Source organism: Geotrypetes seraphini, chromosome 8 (genome assembly GCF_902459505.1).
Source record: "Geotrypetes seraphini chromosome 8, aGeoSer1.1, whole genome shotgun sequence".
NCBI lineage: Eukaryota > Metazoa > Chordata > Amphibia > Gymnophiona > Dermophiidae > Geotrypetes > Geotrypetes seraphini.
This window is the reverse complement of record NC_047091.1, coordinates 161,452,432-161,473,752: the sequence shown is the minus strand read 5'-3', so window position 1 is coordinate 161,473,752 and position 21,321 is coordinate 161,452,432. Positions and strand designations below refer to the sequence as shown.

General features: G+C 44.8%; 1 protein-coding gene across 6 annotated transcripts in view; it reads left to right on the top strand.

The window, feature by feature from the left end:
• Positions 1 to 20,741, top strand: part of TMEM116 (transmembrane protein 116) — a 104,738-nt gene extending 83,997 nt beyond the window's left edge. For 5 of the 6 annotated variants that reach the window (XM_033956842.1, XM_033956839.1, XM_033956841.1 and 2 more), the window contains 4 exons: positions 1,065 to 1,182; positions 5,853 to 5,994; positions 13,951 to 14,027; positions 18,499 to 20,741. In XM_033956842.1, the coding sequence (XP_033812733.1) occupies positions 1,065 to 1,182; positions 5,853 to 5,994; positions 13,951 to 14,027; positions 18,499 to 18,696 (535 nt within the window). In that variant the 3' untranslated portion in view covers positions 18,697 to 20,741. The remainder of the gene's footprint in view (positions 1 to 1,064; positions 1,183 to 5,852; positions 5,995 to 13,950; positions 14,028 to 18,498) is intronic. The other variant, XM_033956846.1, reaches the window with a different exon arrangement.
• Positions 20,742 to 21,321: the final 580 nt, after the last annotated feature.

The following is a 21,321-nucleotide window of genomic DNA, read 5'->3' as shown; positions in this document are numbered from 1 at the left end:
GGAGCTCGGCACGGTTAACAAGAACTTAAAATATAGGAAGAGAAGGAAAAAAAAAGGTTTACATGAATTTATATATAGAAGAGAAGAGTAAGGGGGGGGGATAGAATTACATTTTAGTGAAAAGCCAGGTTTTCAGTTGCTTGCGGAATAATTGGAGGGAGCCCAGGTTCCGCAGCGGGGTAGCAAGGTCGTTCCAAAGACCTGTGATTCTGAAGAGAAGGGATTTTCCCAGTTTGCCTGCATAGCGAATACCGTGTAAACTTAGATTTTCCTGGACTCAGAGAACTGAACAACAGAATTATTTATGGACAGCATGTAATGCTGTCTTGATAAGTTGCTGATAACAAGAATTACGGTAATCCTGCTTGTTGGAGAACCTTTCAAAAATTTTGGGAACCCATTTGGTTGAAAATGCCACACCCTGCTCGCAGTTGAATTTTAAACTGTGAATTGTTTTGACCTTCTTAACTGCATCCTGGTTGTATGTGACTTGGATAAGAGTCAACCAAGTCTGGTAGGACTTTTATATCTTGCTTTGGGGTAGGGATACTAACTAGCTCGGAGGTCGGATTGTGACATCTGGGTTTTACTTCCATTGAAAGCAATGGAAGTATGGAGGACAAATTGAGACATCCGGATTTTACTTTCACAATGGAAGTCAAACCCAAAAGTCTCAATCTGTCCTCCTTTTTCTGGAACCGTATGGTAACCCTACTTTGGGATAGGTTAGAGAGGGGTTGGAGTAAATAGCAATAGAAGAGGTGGGGGGGAGGGACTTGGGAGAAATATTGCCATTTTTGAAAGTAGTATAGTAGATTGTCAGTATTAGTCACTTGAGCATTGTTTCTCTGTATTGTTGTTCTTCCTGTTTATCAATGAACTGGTAAAAATATTTTAAAAACTTGCAGTCTGAACTTAAGCCTAGGAAAGTTAAGTTGTAGTCATCCGGGTCTCGTGTGATATTGTCCAAGTCACTCGGTGCATGGTGGTGAACTGAGCCCCACCTCCTAATTCCCACAATTCACTGCCTGGCTAAGAGGGAATTCTTCTTTCCTGAATTGCAGATGTCTTCTTCTCCACACGGGGGTGCCAAACCCGAAGAACTCCACCTGTATGTCCGTGTATTTCTATGGACGTGGCGTGTTCCTAAGCACCTTCCTAATTACTTTGACAGCTATTACGGTAGGAATTGCTTTTCAATTTACAAAACCATAAATTAAGACTATTATCTTATTACTGAAGGGATTTTCACGCATTAGAAAGTGCATGCACAATGCTATGTCCAGGGATGGAGCGGTATACAGACTATTTTTTTTTATTAAGAAACTCCAATACACTCCCTCCTTTACAAAGCTGCACTTTAGCGCCAGCTGCCATGGTAATAGGTCTGACGCTCATAGAATTTCTATGAGCATCTGAGCCGTTACCGTCGCAGCCTGCGCTAAAAACACTAGCGTGGCTTTGTAAAGGAGGGAGATAAATAGGAAAGAAACTTAATTATACAAAATGACAAGAGGGGAAAAGGGAGAGGAACAGATGTAAACAAGAGGCAAAGTGGACTGCAGGGTCTTTCATCCCAAAATCCCAGAATCAACCTGCGCAGCCGTATGCTTTGGTAAACAACCAGGTTTTCAAATCGTATTTATAACCCTTGAAGGACAGATTACTGTGAACATGTAGTGGAAGAATATTCCAGATCGATCGATGACAAAATATAAAATGCAAAACACCCATCAGTCCAGTTTTTTGGGATTTTACAAAATTACACATTGGTCATTTAAAGAATGAAGAACTCGACTGGGGCAGTAGAGAAATGTTAGATTGGCAAGATAATCAGGAATTATAAGTCTAAATGCTTTATATGTAAGTACCACAATCAGAAGATTCTAAATGTAGAAAAATCTAAATGTAGAAAAATCTAAATGTAGAAAAACTGGAGTTGGTCCAGAGGAAGGCTACTAAAATGGTGCATGGTCTTCATCATAAGGTCAATCTCTGTCCTTCAAGTTCACCCAACTTTGGAATGATCTTCCACTTTTTTTGCAAAGTTTTAGTTCTCTTTCATCCTTTCGCAAGTCTCTGAAAACCACCCTGTTCACCAAACACTTTGGTAATTAATTCCTCTCCTACTTCTGCTATGTTACTATGTGCTTAATTTAATTAATGTCTTATATTTTCATTACCTTATCTAACTACTGTAAACCGAGTCGAGCATTCTTGGATTGAGGACTCGGTATACAAAACTAAGTATTAGATTAGATTAGATCATAAGGCATATGGGGACAGATTTAATGATCTCAATCTGTATACTTTGGAGGAAAGGTGGGAGAGGGGCGATATGTAAATGCACACGAGTCCAGTCTCTTTCATTTGAAAGGAAACTCTGGAATGAGAGGGCATAGGATGAAGTTAAAAGGTGATAGGCTCAGGAGTAATCTAAGGAAATACTTTTTTTTACAGAAAGGGTGGTAGATGCGTGGAACAGTCTCCCGGTAGAGGTGGTGGAGACAGAGACTGTGTCTGAACTCAAGAAAGCCTGGGACAGGCACTTGGGATCTCTTAGAGAGAGGAAGAGATAATGGTTACTGCAGATGGGCAGACTGGATGGGCCATTTGGCCTTTATCTGCCATCATGTGACAATGTTTCTATATATCTACCAATAGGGATAAATGAATCTATAATTGTGATAATATACTAAATAACTACTTTATATCACAATACAAAAAGTTTTTATATAAATATATCAATATAAATTATTACCGTATTTTCGCGGATATAACGCGCACCTGTGTAAAACGCGCACAGGGGTATAGCGCGCAGAAATCACGATGATATGTACCAAAACTTTTCTATACCGCGCTCAGGCATATAACGCGCATGATGCCCGACGCTCCTTTCGCCCGCCCTGACTTTCCGTGCGCTGTCCCGACTCTCCGTTCACCCCCCTGACTTCCGTGCACTGTCCCCCCTTGAAGTCCTGTCCCCCCTTGAAGGTCTGTCCCCATCCTGAAAGCCTGATGCCCCCCCCCGACGTCCGATACATCCCCCCCCCGGCAGCACCACTCGCACCCTCACCCCGAAGGACCGCCGACTCCCCAACAATATCGGGCCAGGAGGGAGCCCAAACCCTCCTGGCCACGGCGACCCCCTAACCCCACCCCGCACTACATTACGGGCAGGAGGGATCCCAGGCCCTCCTGCCCTCGACGCAAACCCCCCCCCCCCAACGACCGCCCCCCCCCAAGAACCTCCGCCCGTCCCCCAGCCGACCCGCGACCCCCCTGGCCGACCCCCACGACACCCCCACCCGCCTTCCCCGTACCTTTGTGTAGTTGGGCCAGAAGGGAGCCCAAACCCTCCTGGCCACGGCGACCCCCTAACCCCACCCCGCACTACATTACGGGCAGGAGGGATCCCAGGCCCTCCTGCCCTCGACGCAAACCCCCCCCCCCCAACGACCGCCCCCCCCCCAAGAACCTCCGCCCGTCCCCCAGCCGACCCGCGACCCCCCTGGCCGACCCCCACGACCCCCCCACCCCCCTTCCCCGTACCTTTGGAAGTTGGCCGGACAGACGGGAGCCAAACCCGCCTGTCCGGCAGGCAGCCAACGAAGGAATGAGGCCGGATTGGCCCATCCGTCCTAAAGCTCCGCCTACTGGTGGGGCCTAAGGCGCGTGGGCCAATCAGAATAGGCCCTGGAGCCTTAGGTCCCACCTGGGGGCGCGGCCTGAGGCACATGGGCCAAACCCGACCATGTGTCTCAGGCCGCGCCCCCAGGTGGGACCTAAGGCTCCAGGGCCTATTCTGATTGGCCCACGCGCCTTAGGCCCCACCAGTAGGCGGAGCTTTAGGACGGATGGGCCAATCCGGCCTCATTCCTTCGTTGGCTGCCTGCCGGACAGGCGGGTTTGGCTCCCGTCTGTCCGGCCAACTTCCAAAGGTACGGGGAAGGGGGGTGGGGGGGTCGTGGGGGTCGGCCAGGGGGGTCGCGGGTCGGCTGGGGGGGCGGTCGGAGGTTCTTGGGGGGGGGCGGTCGTTGGAGGGAGGGGGGTTTGCGTCGAGGGCAGGAGGGCCTGGGATCCCTCCTGCCCGTAATGTAGTGCGGGGTGGGGTTAGGGGGTCGCCGTGGCCAGGAGGGTTTGGGCTCCCTTCTGGCCCAACTACACAAAGGTACGGGGAAGGCGGGTGGGGGTGTCGTGGGGGTCGGCCAGGGGGGTCGCGGGTCGGCTGGGGGACGGGCGGAGGTTCTTGGGGGGGGGCGGTCGTTGGGGGGAGGGGGTTTGCGTCGAGGGCAGGAGGGCCTGGGATCCCTCCTGCCCGTAATGTAGTGCGGGGTGGGGGTAGGGGGTCGCCGTGGCCAGGAGGGTTTGGGCTCCCTCCTGGCCCGATATTGTCGGGAAGTCGGCGGTCCTTCGGGGGGGGGGATGTATCGGACGTCGGGGAGTCGGCCGGGCAAGAGGGCTTGGGCTCCCTCTTGCTCCGATCGTGGATGCGGGTGCGGGTGGGAGCGCGTGCGAGCGGTCGTTCGGGGTGGGGGTGCGAGCGGTTCTGCTGGGGGGGTGGGAACTATGTTTAAAAACTTTTCTATACCGCGCTCAGGCATATAACGCGCGAGGGGTATGCGCGGTAGGTAAAATCGCGTATAACGCGCGCGTTATATCCGCGAAAATACGGTAAATAGTGCTCAGACCCACAACCTTAAGTGTTTAAGTGTATAGAACAAAACACAGGCTGCCATCAGACCATCATAGCACCATCATTGTCTGTACCACCTGATATTTTTATAATTTCACTTGTTTAATAAAGACAAAATGGACTTATCTTTTATGTTGGTAAATTTGCATTCGAAGGTCACGTAACAGGCAGCTCCGTGTTATAAAGTGCTCGTGCCAATTATAAAAGACTCCTGGATTTGTATTTTATGGCTTCCAGGAGTCTTTTATAATTGGCACGAGCACTTTATAACACGGAGCTGCCTGTTACGTGACCTTCGAATGCAAATTTACCACCATAAAAGATAAGTCCATTTTGTCTTTATTAAACAAGTGAAATTATAAAAATATCAGGTGGTACAGACAATGATGGTGCTATGATGGTCTGATGGCAGCCTGTGTTTTGTTCTATACACTTAAACACTTAAGGTTGTGGGTCTGAGCACTATTTAATAATTTATATGGATATGTTTATGTAAAAACTTTTTGTATTGTGATATAAAGTAGTTATTTACAATGTTTCTATAACCATAAAGTTCTATGACATCACAATGCAGGATTCATAGACATAATCGCGGAAGACAAAGGCGCGCGCCGACAACTGAGCACAAGATGGAGGCACGCGCCGAAGAAAATTACTGTTTTTAGGGGCTCTGACGGGGGGTTTTGTTGGGGAGCCCCCTCACTTTACTTAATACAGATTGCGGCGGCGTTGTGGGGGGTTGTAACCCCCCACATTTTACTGGAAACTTAACTTTTTCCCGAAAAACAGGAAAAAAGTGAAGTTTTCAGTAAAATGTGGGGGGTTTCAACCCCCCAAACCCCCCACAACGCGGTGCGATCTGTATTAAGTAAAGTGGGGGGTTCCCCCACGCCCCCCCGTTGGAGCCCCTAAAAACAGTAATTTTCTTCGCGCGCACCTCCGTGCTGCGCTCAATTGTCTGCGCGCGCCTTTGTCCCGGCGCGCTTTTGACCTGACACCCAATGCAGGTGTAAAGAGCTTAGTCAATAGAGAGAGGAGGAGATAGTGGATACTGCAGATGGGCAGACTGGATGGGCCATTTGGCCTTTATCTACCATCATGTTTCTATGTAGTAGATGGAGTTGCTGTGTCAGAATGCTTTTTTTCCCTTCCATAGGCTCTGCTCCTGAAAGCCTGTGCTATGTACAAAAAATACAGCTGCTCGACATCGGTGAGGGATCAGCAGTGGGCTGTGATCAGTGTGGCAAAGCAGCGGATGGTTCTTTATCCAGTGGCATTTTTCATCTGTTGGGCACCAGGTTAGTGTGAAAGCAAACTAAAAGATGGCAGAGCAGGGCTGGGTTTCTGATAAAACTGTCCAAGTTAGATTCTAAGCTCTTCTGAGCAGGGACCGTCTATAAATGTGAAAATATACAGCACTGTGTACGCCTATCAGTGCTATATAAGTGATAAGTAGTAGTAGGGACTAGGCTTGAGCACTTGTCCTTTCTTGCATGGGGTTTTGAGATCTGCAAGTGGTGGTTTGGGTTCAAATGCCAATTTCTGATGCATTTCTCTTTTGGAGTAGGCCTAATTAGAGAAGCAGGCTGAGAACTAGAGCAGTCAGAGTTCAAATCCCACAGATGCGCCTTGTTAGGGTTACCATATGGCTCCAGAAAAAGGAGGACGGATTGAGACATCTGGGTTTTCCTTCCATTGGGGTTTGTTTGTTTTTTTTCTCTCTTTTCTTTTAAATTTGAATTATACCCTTTCCTCACCATTTTTGGAAATTTGTTATATCTTTAATTTTTTATTAATTGTTTATTCAGGTACCCTGCTATTCAAAAAATTTATCCAGATATCTTAACTCTTCCCCTTGTCCTCCCCTCCTCTGTAAATTCCCCCTCAAAGTCTCTCCCTCTCTTGCAATCTTTCTCTTCAAAGTCTCAACCGTGTAAGCAGCTCCCTAAACTGTAAATCTCCTGGAAATGTCCATTTATCTCTTTGTAACCCTATAATTTCCAAAATTGTAATTTTCCTGGAAATGTCCAGTCAGCTTTTGTAATCTGCCTAGAACTGCAAGGTACGGGCGGAATAGAAGTCACTAATGTAATGTACTTTAGCTAGATTGTGAGCCTTTGGGACAGATAGGGAAGTTCTAAGTACCTAATTTTATTTTATTTTATTGTAACCTGTTCTGAACTTCTGGGGGGGATGGGCTATAAAATGAATAAATAAATAATAAATAAATGTCTCTATCTGTCCTTAGTTCCATTGCTTTCAGTAGAAGTAAAACGCGGACGCCTCAATCCGTCCTCCTTTTTCTGGAGCTATACGGTAAACCTACGCCTTGTGACCTCGGGCAAGTCATTTTGCCTCAGTACCAATTTGAGAGTCTTTTTTTTTTTTTTTTTTTTTTTTTTTTTACTAAGCTGGGGTAAAAAATGGCCTTTGCCCACCCTTACGTAGGTTTTCCAGCATGTCAAGGCCATTTTTATCACAGCTATAAAACAACAGATTTTTCTTTTTATCTTTTTAATGGCCATGAAGGACAAAGTGAATTTGCACAAGGTGCAGCAGATTTCTTTCAGGAGCGACTGCAGATTGAGCTCTCCAATCCCCATCTCTGTTGTTGCCTGACTCTAGCCCCTCCCCCATTGCCTCTGACTGGCTGGCTGTAGCCTCTCCCAAGCAAACGCTCAGGTGATCTCACTGGCCTACCTATTTAATGTAAACCCTCTCTAGGCGGCACGAGCCACCAATGCATGATGCATCGCGAACAAGGAGCACATGCTCCTTCATGCGCGTCCTGAGGGAACCCATCTGTTCTCACTACCTCCTATATTTCTGTTTCCTTCCTCTATTCCTCACCTTATGACTCCAATTCACTTTCTGCTTCTCACACTTTCACCAAACTAACTCCATTTCTCTCTCCTCTCCACACCACAAATCCTCACTATCCCTCTCCTTTTCCTAGCCCCTCCCCAGCCATCTTGTCATCTACCCAGTGGCATAGTAAGGGTGAGCGGTGCCTGGGGCAGAGTTGCCCCTCTTCCACCCCCCTCCCTTCTGCCATACACGTGTGTCCCCTTCCCTTTCCCCATACCTTTTTAACTTCTCCGGCATGAGCTGCATATACATGTCTGCTCACCCTTTGATGTCACTTCCTAGGTGTGGGTCCAGGAAGTGATGTCAGAGAGAGTGCTGATGCTGACACAGACAGCAACCTCATGCCGGAGAAGTAAAAAAAAATGTTTGGGAGAAGGCAAGGGGTGTGTGTACATGGGTTTTAGCCAGGTACTAGTGACCTGGATTGGCCACCGTGAGAACGGGCTACTGGACTAGATGGACCATTGGTCTGACCCAGTATGGCTATTCTTATGTTCTAATGTGAGCCAAGTATAGGACAATTAACATCACTGATGAGGTTGGCTCTGAGGCACTGTGGAATGAGGCATTATGACATCACAATCTCAGCTCTGGAATGTTGCCCTCATTGGGGTTCCGGAATCTTGCTATTCTTTAAGATGCTGGAATGTTGCTACACTTTGGGTTTTGGCGAGGTACTAGTGACCTGAATTGGCCTCCGTAAGAATGGGCTACTGGGCTTGATCGACCATTTGGTCTGACCCAGTAATCCTATTCTTATGTTCTTAAGGAGAGGAGCGGGAGGGGGGGAGGGGGGGAGAGGAGGAGAAGGGGTGTCGCGCCCATAAGAAGACAGCACCTGGGGCGGACCGCCCCCATTGAACCCTCTCCCCCTTTACTATGCCACTCAAGCTCAAACATTCTCTCCCTTCCATTCATCCATCTCCTTTCCCTTTGAGTATCACCTGTCTTTCTTATTGTCGTCATTATTCCTCTTTGCTTTAGCGCACTCTCCTATTCCTTCTACTCAATGCCAGGGATGTCAATCCCAATCCTGGCCCTCCACACCATCTACTTCCCCACATGTGTAACCGCCCTAACCTTATACCTATTCCTCACCTTCAGTCCTTCTCTCTCCCGTTCTCATATACCCTGTGGAATGTTCACTCTGCCTCCAACAAACTGCCCTACATTCATGACCTCTTTATTTCCCATTCCCTCCACCTGCTTGCTCTAACTGAGACATGGATCTGCCTTCAGGACTCCACTGCAGCTGCTGCCCTCTCACATGGTGACTACCACTTCTCCCATATACCACACCCTAATCGTCAAGGCAGAGATGGTGGGCTTCTTCTCGCTCCTTCTTGCAGATTTCAACCTCTTCTCCCACCTCACACACAACCTTTCCTCATTTGAAGTCCACTCCATCTGCCTATTCATTTCTCTACCTCTCCAGATAGCAGACAAGTCCCCTTCCGCTTTTCTCACCGAATTTGAGTCCTGGCTTTCCAACTTCCTTGATTCATCTTCTCCCTTCTCTTTCTTGGGGATTTTAACATTCATCCTGATGATCCCTCTCATACTTATGCCTCTACGTTTCTTGCCTTAACCACCTCATTCAACCTCCATTATCCCCACTCATTGGTGTGGCCTTGGTCTTGTCTTCTTCTCCAACTGTTCGCTCTCTCTCTCTCTAACTGCTCCCCGTCTCTGATCATCATCTGATAAACTTCAAAATTACTCACCTTCCTTCTCAGTCATGCCTAGTCATCACCAACAGGTTTTGAAATCTTCAAGTCCTTGATTCTTCCACATTCTCAACCACTGTTTAACCTCTCTTTGCCTCCACTATGTTATCCAAGTCTGTCCATGAGGCTGTCTCATTGTACAACTCTATTCTCTCCTCTGCTCTGGACACCCATGCTTCCCCTATTCCCCTCTCTGTTAGGCATACCAAACCTGAACCTTGGCTTTCTCCCAGTATTCGCTACTTATGTTCCTGTACTCGCTGTGCTAAGTGCCTTTGGCTCAAATCTCATACTCATGCTGACTTCCTTCACTTTAAATTTATGCTGACCTCCTTTAATTCTGCTCTTATGTTGGGCAAGCAAGCCTACTGAATCCAACTCCCTTTCTTCCAACCCCCACCGTTTCTTTGTCATGCTAAACTCCCTCTTCAAAGCACACACATCCTCCGACCCCTCCATCTCTCTCTCCCCAGATGATGGCTGAATACTTCCATGACAGAGTCGCATCCTTCTCCCCTTTCCACCATCCACTCTTTTGACCTTCAAGCTCACACCATTCCTTCTTTCTTTCAACCAGACAACTCAGGAAGCACCCTCACATCCTTCCCTTGCCTAGTCCCACTCTCTCAAACCTCCTTCAACTACTGCTGACTTTTTTCCTTCTCTGAAATCAAGGAGGAAGCAACCGCACAACTTCTGTCCTCAGCCATGCCTACTACATGCCCCTTAGTCCCTATTCCCACCCCTTTCCTTGATCTCGTCTCACATTCTTTTATTCCTTTCATCTGTCACATCCTCAACCTATCCATTTCCACTGCAACTGTCCCCGATACCTTCATGCATGCAATCATTAAACTGCTTCTCAAAAAGCCCTCACTGGACCCCACCTGCCTGTCCAACTATCGCCCTGTCTCCCTTTTCTGTTCCTATCCAAGCTACTTGATTACGCTGTCTTCCTTTACTGCCTTGACTTCCTTTCATCTTGATCCTCTACAGTAAGGTTTTTGCCCCCCAAAGTCTTCAGTGATCTGTTCCTGGCCAGATCTAAGGGCCTTTACTCGATCCTCATCCCTCTTGACCCGTCTGCTGCCTTTGATACCTTTAACCACTGCTTATTCCTTGATATGCCGTCCTCACTTAGATTCCTTGAATCTGTCCTCTTCTGGTTTGCCTCCTACCTCTTCCATTGCATCTTTACCGTATGCATTGGTGGGTCCTCCTCTACTGATGGCGTTCTTTTCTCTCTCTACACCTCTTCCCTCGGTGCCCTGATCGCCTCCCATGGCTTCCAGTATCTATCTCTCTACACCCGAAATTTCACCTAAAGTCCAAGAAAAAGCCTCAACTTGTTTGGCTGACACTATTGCCTGGATATCTTGCCGCCATCTGAAAACTGAGCTGCATCTCTTTTTTCCTAAACCCCTCCGCTCCTCTCCCTCCTTTCTCCGTCTCTGTAAATAATACTATTATTGTTCCAGTCTCCTCTGTTCACAACCCTGGAGTCGTCTTCGATTCTGACCTCTCATTTTCTACACTCATCCAACAGCCTGCTAAAGCCAGTCACTTCTACCTCTACAAAATCATCAACATTTGCCGTTGTCCACACTCTCATAACCTCTTACTTCTAACACCGAACCACCTCTCCCCTGCTGCAATTGGTGCAATCAGCTGCATTACTTATCTACTGCCAACCTTGCTTCCCTCACCCCTCTCCTCAAATCACTTCACTAGCTCCCTATCCATAGGGTTACCAAGTTTCACGTTTTATTTAAATTTGATAATCGCTTATATATAATTTACTAAGCGAGTTACAATAAAATATAAAATAAACATACAATTTAACGTACAACTTAAAATGGGTTAGACGCACAGACATATAAACAAACTTGAGAACATAAGGAAAAAATGGAGAAAGTTACAAAGTTAATGATTTTCATTTTTAAAAGAAAATAAGAAGCCATGAATGGAAGGTACATGAGGAAAGGTAAAAAAAATTTTTTTAAATTTTTTTTTTATATATATAAATGGTGTTTGGTACGTTAGATATAAGTCATTTAAAGATTAAAAGCGTCTCTAAAAAGGAAAGTTTTCAGGTTGTTTTTAAATCAGTTCCGCCTGCATGATGCCCCATTCTGCCCCGCCCCCAGATGGCATCCGCACATGCGTTCATGTGTGTGACATCACCGCATTGCATCCATGCATGTGCGGATGCCCCCTCCTGATGCGATTTTGACAGGAAGCTTTTCAAAACCCAGACAAAGTCATCCAGACATGGAAAAGGAGACCATTTCCGGGGAAATCCAGACGGCTGGTAACCCTACCTATTCACCTCCACATACAGTTCAAATTCCTATTACTAACTTACAAGTGTGTTGATTCTGCAGCTCCTCAGTATCTCTCCTATCTCTCCTTATACGCCTCACCGAGAACTCCATTCCTCAGATAAGCTGCTTTTATCTCTACCCTTCTCCTCTACTGCCAACTCCAGACTTCGCCCCGGGAAGGGGTAAAACGCGGACCTGACGGACCTCGCGGATCTAAAACCGCACGTCCTTAAAAATCTGAAGTCCGTGCCACTTGTAGTTTCTGGCTCTGACAGACCTCGATGACAATTTAGCTCTGACGGATCCTAATGCTTTTCCCTCCCTATACTGAGACTAGTGGCAAAACTTAGGATCCGTCAGAGCTAAATTGTCATGGAGGTACTTTCCCCTAGCGTTGAACACTTACATAAAGACTCCCAGCGAAAGATACCGTACTGAAGGTGGGGAATTACTCCATTAAACTTGCACGAAATCTCGTGTTATCCTTGCTTAATACGACGAGCTGATGAGGGCCGTACACAGCTACGGGTAGTTGAGGTGTGAAGGACTATTAAATGTATATGGGGAGAGAGGCCATAAAAAAGAACAAAACAAACAAAAAAATCCTTTAGCAAATTACAGGGAGGTTTTAAAACCTGCGACCCAGCTTTGCTTGCGTTTCAATGATGGATTGGGAGGGAGGGAAAAGCATTAAGATCCGTCAGCAACTTCATTGCACAGACCTCAGATTTTTAAGGACGTGCGGTTTTAGATCCGCGAGGTCCATGTTTTACCCCTTCCCTCCTTTCATCTAGCTGCCCCATATGCCTGGAATAAACTACCCGAGTTTGTCCATCACGTCCTTCCCTTGTTTAAAAGCAAGATCACCCTTGAATTCACCTTTTTGATATAACCTTCAATCCATTACTTTACTCCCCACTTCTCACAGCCCTAGCCAGCAGATTAACCATCCTCTCTAACTGTATCCCCCGTCCTGGCATCCTGTTTGTCTGTCTTGTCTGTTTAGATTAGTGTCTCGCAAACTTTCCGAGGGTGGCACACTAAATCCAATGCCCCGGCCAGAAGGCACCCGGAAACGCGCGGAGGCCCCATCTGGCCGTGACCTGCTTGGGTGGATGGATCCGGGAGGTGTGGGGGAGAGTCATCTGCACCGGCTGACTTAATACAGGATGTGCCTCTCACCGCGAGAGGCACGTCCTGTAGGCAGTCAGCCGGTGAGGACGACTCTCCTCCTCGCCAGTGTGTCGCGGCACGCCTGAAATCTCAGGAGGCTCACAGTTTGCGATACACTGGTTTAGATTGTAAGCTCCTTCAAGCAGGAACTGTCTCCTTCAAGGCTCTGTACCATGTTGTGCACATCTGGTAGCGTTCTAGAAATAATTAATAGTAATAACTTGCTCTTCTAATCACAGCTACATTTCAGCACCAACTTTGGCAGAAATCACCTTTTTCAAAAACTGAAACGTCAGCAGCAGAAGAAATAGGAAATTAAGGCAGCCAAGAACAGATCACCATCATTTCTAAACTCATTATGTCACCGTACCTCTAGGACAGCCTGTTCTACAGCAGGTGTTTGCAACCTAGTCTTCGGTACACACATAGCCAGTCAGATTTTCAAGATATCCCCAACGAATATGCATAGATTAATTATAGTAGGGGAATATTCTTAAAAAAAATATTCATGTATTTATATGCACCCAGAAAAATATCTTCCCATAGAAAAGCTTAAAAGGGTAATTTATAACAAAAAAATAACAAAGTAGTATCTCAAAATACAGAGCACACATCGCTTCTTTTGGAAAAAAAAATGTTCTGAGAAAACTATTTTTTTGTTATGTCACCCTGTTAAGTTTTACAATGATCACGCATGAGATAGTTTTGCATATAATGAAGGCACTGTATATCCATTGGGGAAGATCCTGAAAACCAGACTGGCTTGGTGTGTCTCAAGGACTGGGGTGAGGGAACCCCTGCTCTAGAACAAGCTTGTCCAAGTTCAGTCCTTGAGGGCTGCAAACAAACCAGGTTTTTGAAGATATCCCCGATGAATACATATAAGAAATCTTCATGCAAATCTTTCTCATGCATATTCATTAGTGGGTATCCTAAAGACCTGGCCTGTTTGCAGCCCTAAAGAATGGAGTTTAGCCAAACCTACGCTAGAAAAACATGCTTTGATACAAAATATCTCTATAAAGGAAAGCACGCAGCTTTGGCGTGGCGCAGAATTTGTTATCTTAATTTTTAAAAGCATATGCACCAGAGATGCAGAACAGCCATAAGCAGAAAGCAGGCATTTGAGATGGTTGACTGTAGCTATATGTCCTTTTTACAGCTGCTGTTCTTTCAACTTCATTGATGATCAAACCAGAGGAACACAACGGCTTCAATTTCATAATGTATTTTCTTCAGGTAAATAATCTTGTAACGTTTCTGCTGACTGGCATAGTGAAAGATACAAGCCAGTGGTTTCCAAACCTGTCCTAGGGGCTCCCTTGCCAGTGAGGTTTTCAGGAATCAAAACCAAACACACCAATGTGAAAAGCACAAAAGCGATTATACAAGCAACGGGGAAGGAGCTCAGAGACCTAAATTCAGGCAGCGTGACTGCTGGTATGTTTGCAGGTCATCGGCTCAATCATTGGTCCAATCACCCAATACTGTTATTCTTTTAAATAATCTGAAATAACTTTTGAAACTTTATCTTTTTAAATTATTTTTTATAAATTATATATATATATGCTTCAACCCTGTCTAATTAATGTGAAGCACACCAAAAATACCTAAATAAAGGCTAGTGCCAGAATTGATTTATCACAATAACTATCTCTTCGAGACTAAGGATCTCAAGTGCTCACGTTTAGCAGCCGCTTGAACTAGGTCAAGTACTCACTAGCCCATATGTGAGCTATCATCGGTCCAAAATATCTCTTTTGAGGGCTACTTAATTTTTATATAAATATATAAAGCAAAATTTTTTATTTAAAAAGTTTTTTTGCTTTATATATTTTATTACTTACATTGTAATCTCTCAACTGTAAGTCCTTATTAGAACTATAATCTTAATATAGAGTACTTAGCTCGGATGGAATTGTATACCCGGCTTCTCAACCAGTATATGTCATATTCAATAAGATAACGCTCCAAATTCACATAGCACTTATCTTAAATGTACGCCACAAGATGTTAAAGGCACTGCATCTTGCGGCGTTCATTTAAGATAAGTGCTATGTGAATTTGGAGCGCTATCTTATTGAATATGACATATATTTTAAAAAAATAATTAAAAAAGATAAACCCCCTCTTCTACAAAACCGTGCTAGCGGAACTCAATGAGCATCAGGAGCAGCGCGGGCCATTCAGCGCGGCTCTCTGCTCTAAAAACCCCTAGCGTGGTTTCGTAGAAGAGGGGGAAAGTATCAAAAGTTATTTAAGATTATTTAAAAGTATAACAGTATTGGGTGATTGGACCAATGATTGAGCCGATGACCTGCAAACATACCAGCAGTCACGCTGCCTGAATTTAGGTCTCTGAGCTCCTTCCCCGTTGCTTTTGTGCTTTTCACATTGATGTGTTTGGATTTATCGACACCTTTTTGAACACCAATGTTTTGTATTTGTATAAGTTTTCAGGATATCCACAGATGAATATTCATGAGACATTTGCACACAAAACACTGTCGTGAATATTCATTGTGAATATCCTGAAAACCTGAGTGGCTGGGGAGCCCTCGGGACACATTTGGAAACAACTGATAAAAGCTGTTAAAGAGTCTGTCTATACACTTAGCTCCCTTTAAGTGAAATCTGTCTGTCAGGTGCGGCTCTAGTGGTGATGATATATTGTGCTCCTATTTATTATTTACTTTACTTTATTAACCACCTTTATGAGAAAATTCAACTAAGGCTATATATATATATACACAGTATGAGGTACATAATAAAAAGAAAAATACGTCCAAAAAATGGCCTAAGTCAGTGCTTGGATGACCTAAAAGACAGGTCGTCCAAGGGCTGATAGTCGAAGCCAGTTTTTGGACATATCCAGAGACTTTTTAGGCCTCTGAATCCCGCTGTACACACAGAGTTCAAAGGGGCGTTTTAGTAGGAGTGGTTAGGGTGGGAGATGGGAGGTGGGCGGGATGTGGGCCGACCAAACTTAGTCATCCTGAAACGATAATCAAAAGTTTGATGAGGTTGTCTGGACAGAATTTATATGTTTTGACTTAGACGAAGTCAAAACAGGTATAAGTTCCGATCGGGATGCCGCTGAGCTGATTGCGGCTGCCGAGATCAGTTCAGCAGCCCAGTCAACCAATCGCATCCCCCCCCCCAAAGACTTTTTTAGATGGACGGATGGATAGATGGGTCCTTCCTACACCGGCCTGCTCCTTCCCACACCAACTTAGGACCTACCAGGGAGGGACCTAAGGCCCTGACTGGCCCAGGCCCTGGACCAACTGGAATCTTAGACTTATCTCCCAGTGCATTCTGGGATGCACTGAGAGTGGCCTAAGATTCCAATTGGCCAGATTCCTTAGGCCACCCCTCATAGAGTGCACACTTCACACACATACTCTTCTTGAGTAACCTGCATAGATTACTGATCAGCTATTCGAGTCATGTAGCATTTTATATCAATAACATCCACAAAGGCTGTGGAGAGAGGTAAGAACCCCTCCCCCCAGCCTAGCATCCTGGTTGGTTACCCAAATTGCCCACTCCTTGGAAGAAAATTGTGTATAGTTTCTTGTCAGTTTTGTTTTCAGTGTGTCATCTTGATTTTGCTAATGAGGACTTTTGATAAACTTACTTTCTAAAATAAATATGACTTTGATCACATTGGTTACCTTGGTGGTCTAGTTAACAAGCCCCACACTTAATAGAGCGAGGACATGGATCTGCCACACAGAGTTGGCAACGCCTGCTTCAGAGAGCTCTCTTCCACGCCAAATTAGGAAACTCTAACAGAACCAGCCATTCACTTTTTCTCTTCCTAGAGGTGGCCACAAGCAACTTTAAATCTATCTCGTAAAATGTCCCACTGCAAGAAAGAGACCCCGATGCTCAAAAGCTTCCCGTGGCAGTAAGACTCGTTAAAGCAGTCTTACTGCCACGGAAGGCTCTGCTGCCGATGTTCAAAATGGTTTTCCGTGATGCAAAAAAGGGAACTCCCCCCCAACTCCCTTTTGGGATCGTAATTTTCCAGAAGCTCTGGAGCTGCTGGTAGCTATGGTGCCTGTGTTGCTGTACGCAGACATGTAAAAGACCTTACAAAACTATTCAAGACAGCCCAAGAGGTCAAATAAGAGATTAAGCTTTTCATGTTGTATGAGAATTATTTAAATAGCATTGTTATTAGACAGATTTAAAAATAGCCTCAAAGAGGTGGGCTTTTAGCCTGGATTTAAATAGGGCTAGAGCTGAAACATGATGTAGACTCTGGAAGTCTATTCCAAGGAAAGACTTGGCCTTGGCTTGGTTCACCTCTATTTTTTTTTTAACAGAACTTATAGTCACGTCTAAAGGTACTACATCAAGAGTTATTCAATTGAAATATAGAATACTATAGGAATTAGCTCTCGCAAGTTTCAAGTTTATCAAGTTTATTAATAATAATAATAACAGTTTATATACCGCAATACCGTGAAGTTCCATGCGGTTTACAAAGATTAAGCAAAGGTACAAATTGATTGACTTTAAGAGGGGAGGAAGAAAGAGGGTTAATAGGACAGGAAATCCATTTTTGAGGAGAGAGTGATCAATAGAACAAGTTGATCGCTATAGAGGGGAGAGAGAAGAGAGGATCAGTTAGGTTTTTATATACCGCCTATCAAGGTTATCTAAGTGGTTTTACAATCAGGTACGCAAGCATTTTCCCTATGTGTCCTGGCAGGCTCACAATCTATCTAACATACCTCTCTCATCAGATTTAGTCAATATATGAGAATATGTAGTGTAATGGTTAGAGCTATATCCTCAGCCCCCTGAGGTTGGGGTTCAAATCCATGCTGCTCCTTATTGGGAGCTTACTGGGCAAGTCACTTAATCCCCAATTGCCACAGGTACCCCTCAAAGACAGTACAACTTCAGCTCTGTAGCGGGGAGTGTGCCTTAACCTTTAGAAAGAAATGTATTAAGGACATGCCAGTCTAGTTGGGGGAAAGGTCATATTTCTCTTTCCTTTTGCGTTTAACTGAAACTTCCTGCTGTGTAGCTGGTCTCGCTCGTCCAGTGTACTCGTGTGCCTAGGACCCAATGAAGGATTAACCCTGCCCTGCCTAGAGTAGAATGTGGAAACCTTCCTACACGGCTCCTGGGCAATTCCACTTATTAGGTAAATCATTCTTATCTGTGCCCATCATCTCCACTGCTAATTCCAGACTCTGTTCTTTTCACCTTGCTGAAAGTTTATTGAAGATTGTAAGTCAGACATGGGCAACTCTGGTCCTCGAGGACTAGAATCCAATTGGGTTTTCAGGATTTCCCCAATGAATATGCATGAGATTTATTTGCATGCACTGCTTTCAATGCATATTCATTGGGGAAATCCTGAAAACCCGATTGGATTCCGGTCCTCGAGGACCGGAGTTGTCCATGTCTGTTGTAAGTTGTAATTTTTAAAACTTAATATGGTTCCTCTGTTATATTTTGTTTTTTGATGATATTGAAGTTTTTAAGGTTATATTTTTTATTTTTTTGGATTTGAGTGTGTAGAGCTACTGCTTTAGAATGATGTGTATTGGTCAACTGTATGATTCATGTTTATTCATGTGTGTTGTTACATGGAAACCGCCGAGACTCCAGGCGGTATATAAATTTTTTAAATAAATTACTACAAGCCAGATGAGGCAGTTGATTATCTATGCTGTTTTTCCTATAGGCATTTACAGCTGTATCCCAGGGGCTACTGAACTGTTTTGCTTTTGGAAGAACACAACAGATGCTTTCCTATAGGAAAAAAGTGATGTGTTGTGACGAGGCAACACAGACATTGCTTTCACGCCAGCAGAAGAAGTTTTATGCCAGCATTCAACCCCCCACTATTTGGACAGACTCGGCAACCAGTACGGGGCTCTGAGATTATCTCATCTGGCTAGCGACTAGCCGTGTACCTTTCCTCAAGCAGCAAGGGATGGGGCTGCCAAGACTATACTCAGCTAAAGTACTTATTTGTTATCACACGACTGCTGTGATGTTGTACAATCAGCAAAATTAATACCACAGATATGCAAATTATGCTGAAAGAATGACAGTGGAGCCAGTAAGAATCTAAAGAGTAAGGTAAACGGATCGCAGAAAATGGAAAATATCCGAGGAAAAAAATTTGGAGAGCAAAACAATACATTTGGGGAGAGTTAATTCAATTCAGTCATAATTCCATCTCTCCCAATGCTCAAGGCACATGTCACAAGGCAAAACATGATGTGGCATATTACGAAAAAGAGAAGCAACAAACTCTGCATCAGATCAAAATGGAAACGCTCTTCATGCCAACTTTGTTCGAGTTGTCAAGACGCCATATAAGCTCCATTTTAGATTTTGGCCATCTGTTGAGTGGACTCTTGTGAGGACTCCTCATATAGACTGTAGCCAAAACACGGTCCGTGTAGGGTCCCGGTTTCAGGCTCCACTTTACAGGGTTGTCGTTAAAGTATATCTTTTGGCTTGAAGGTCTGATCTTCTCTGCTCCTTTTTTGTATCCAAACAACCCCTTCATCATCTGAAAACTAAAAATCCAAACAAGCTCTTTGGTAAAAGTAAACATGGCCTTACAGTAAAGAGATTGCAAAGAAAAATTTGTATGAAGACCAGTGTTATTCATGATAAGTAGTAGTTGTGGCATAGCCACAGGTCAACCCTCACTGCAGGAGGAGTGTAACCATAGCTGGCAAGGATTCTCAGACCTCAGCAGTTGAATCACTCCAGAGCCTCTCTCTGGCAGACACCTGCATTGCATCAGATCTTCGTAGGTAGCATTTCCTTTTCATGGTCTCAGAAGAAACATGAAGGAATGCATCTGCACAGAGTGGCAACTCTGGCCGTCTTGTTGAGCAAAATGAATTGACCATATAGGTCTTTAGCTGCTGTCGTTTACTATATAACTATGTAAAGTCATGAACAGAACATGTGACCATGAGGTTTCAATGTACATGTAGTACCAGCTGCATGTTGGGAAAGAAAGGCAAAGTAGCAAGGAGTAGATTGGTATCTCCTGGTACTAGTATCATTAGAAGCCATGGGGGTAAGGAGGGAGTGAGACCTAGATGTCTATTGATCTATTGGCCAACCATATTAACTGTGGCTTCCCCATCACCACCACCACAACTAAATGTGAGTTCTAGGTACATTCATGAAATTATGGGATATGGAAGAACTCTGGTGGAACACCTGGTGAAAAAGAAACTAAGATTTAAGGGTATGTATTTAGATTCTGGGGGCAAAGAGCTAATTTAGTACTGGAGGGCATGATAAAGGGCAAAGAGGAGAGTAAAACAAAGGGCCAACCTCTCTTAAGTACCATCTCCCCCTCCAACCTCTCTGAAGAGTGGCCTAGTGGTAGAGCTTCTGCCCCAGCAAATCCCAGCGCTGCTATTTGTGTCTCTGGGTAAGTCACCTATCCCTCCATTGCCCTGGGTACAAAATAAAGTGCCCGTATATATGTAAACTGCTTTGAATGTGGCACCACAAGAAGGTGGTACAATATTCAAGTCCCATTCCCTTCTTACTATAACCTGCAGGCCTCAGACCTTCTCCACCATCCAGACCCACATGAGGTCCTTCACTCGGGTCTTCCAACATTACCTTCTGCCTTGACTCATGCCACCATATCTTCGTCCTGTTGTGGGCTGTGCCGATTGCTGATGTTGCCTCCTTCCCTTCAGCCTACTGGGTTAAGGCTTTCAAAAGGTTCCAGTTCAGTGACCTGGCGCAACCACCACCATTTTTGTCTGTTAATTATAGGAACGACACATGCGCAGGGCAAATCACCTCAAGTACTTGTAAGAAGAGTGTACTTGTTTTATGGAGTGTTTCTATATTTTTGCATTCTTCCAAGAGTATAGATTTATTAGTAGCTTTATCTTCTGTTATCAAACTATTGAATTAAAACAGCATCCTACTGAATGGCTTTTGTTCTGTTCTAGAGAAATGCAAACTGCTCTATCCTATTACCTGGTGTTTGCGATGCGGGGACAGGGAAAAATTTGTCCCTGTGTCATTCTCTACTTGGGAGGACAGTATAGACAATTGAATAAATAACTAGTGTGAAAAGCTTCAGCCTCTGATAACCAGAGCTGGTATTGTGACATCATAATGCCTCATTCCACCAATGTCTAAGAGCCAACCTCATCAGTGATGTCACAATGGCTTGATTGTCCTTTACTTGGCTCACTTATACTACATTTTGATTTCTAGAGTGGTGTAGTTTAGAGAATGATACGGGGACAAATTTGTCCTCGTCCTTGTCCCGTCCTCGTGAGTTTTGTCACTGTCCTTGTCCCTGACCCATTCCTGTAAGCTCTGCCTTAACCGCACAAGCCTCGAACACTGATGATTTTAAAGTGTATGAGGCTTGTGCAAATGAGGATGGAGCTTGCAGGAATGGGGCAGGGTCAGGAAAAGAACTTGTGGAGACAAGACGGGAAAATGAGTTCCTGCACGGATGGGGAAAAATTTGTCCCCGTGTCATTCTCTAATTGAAACA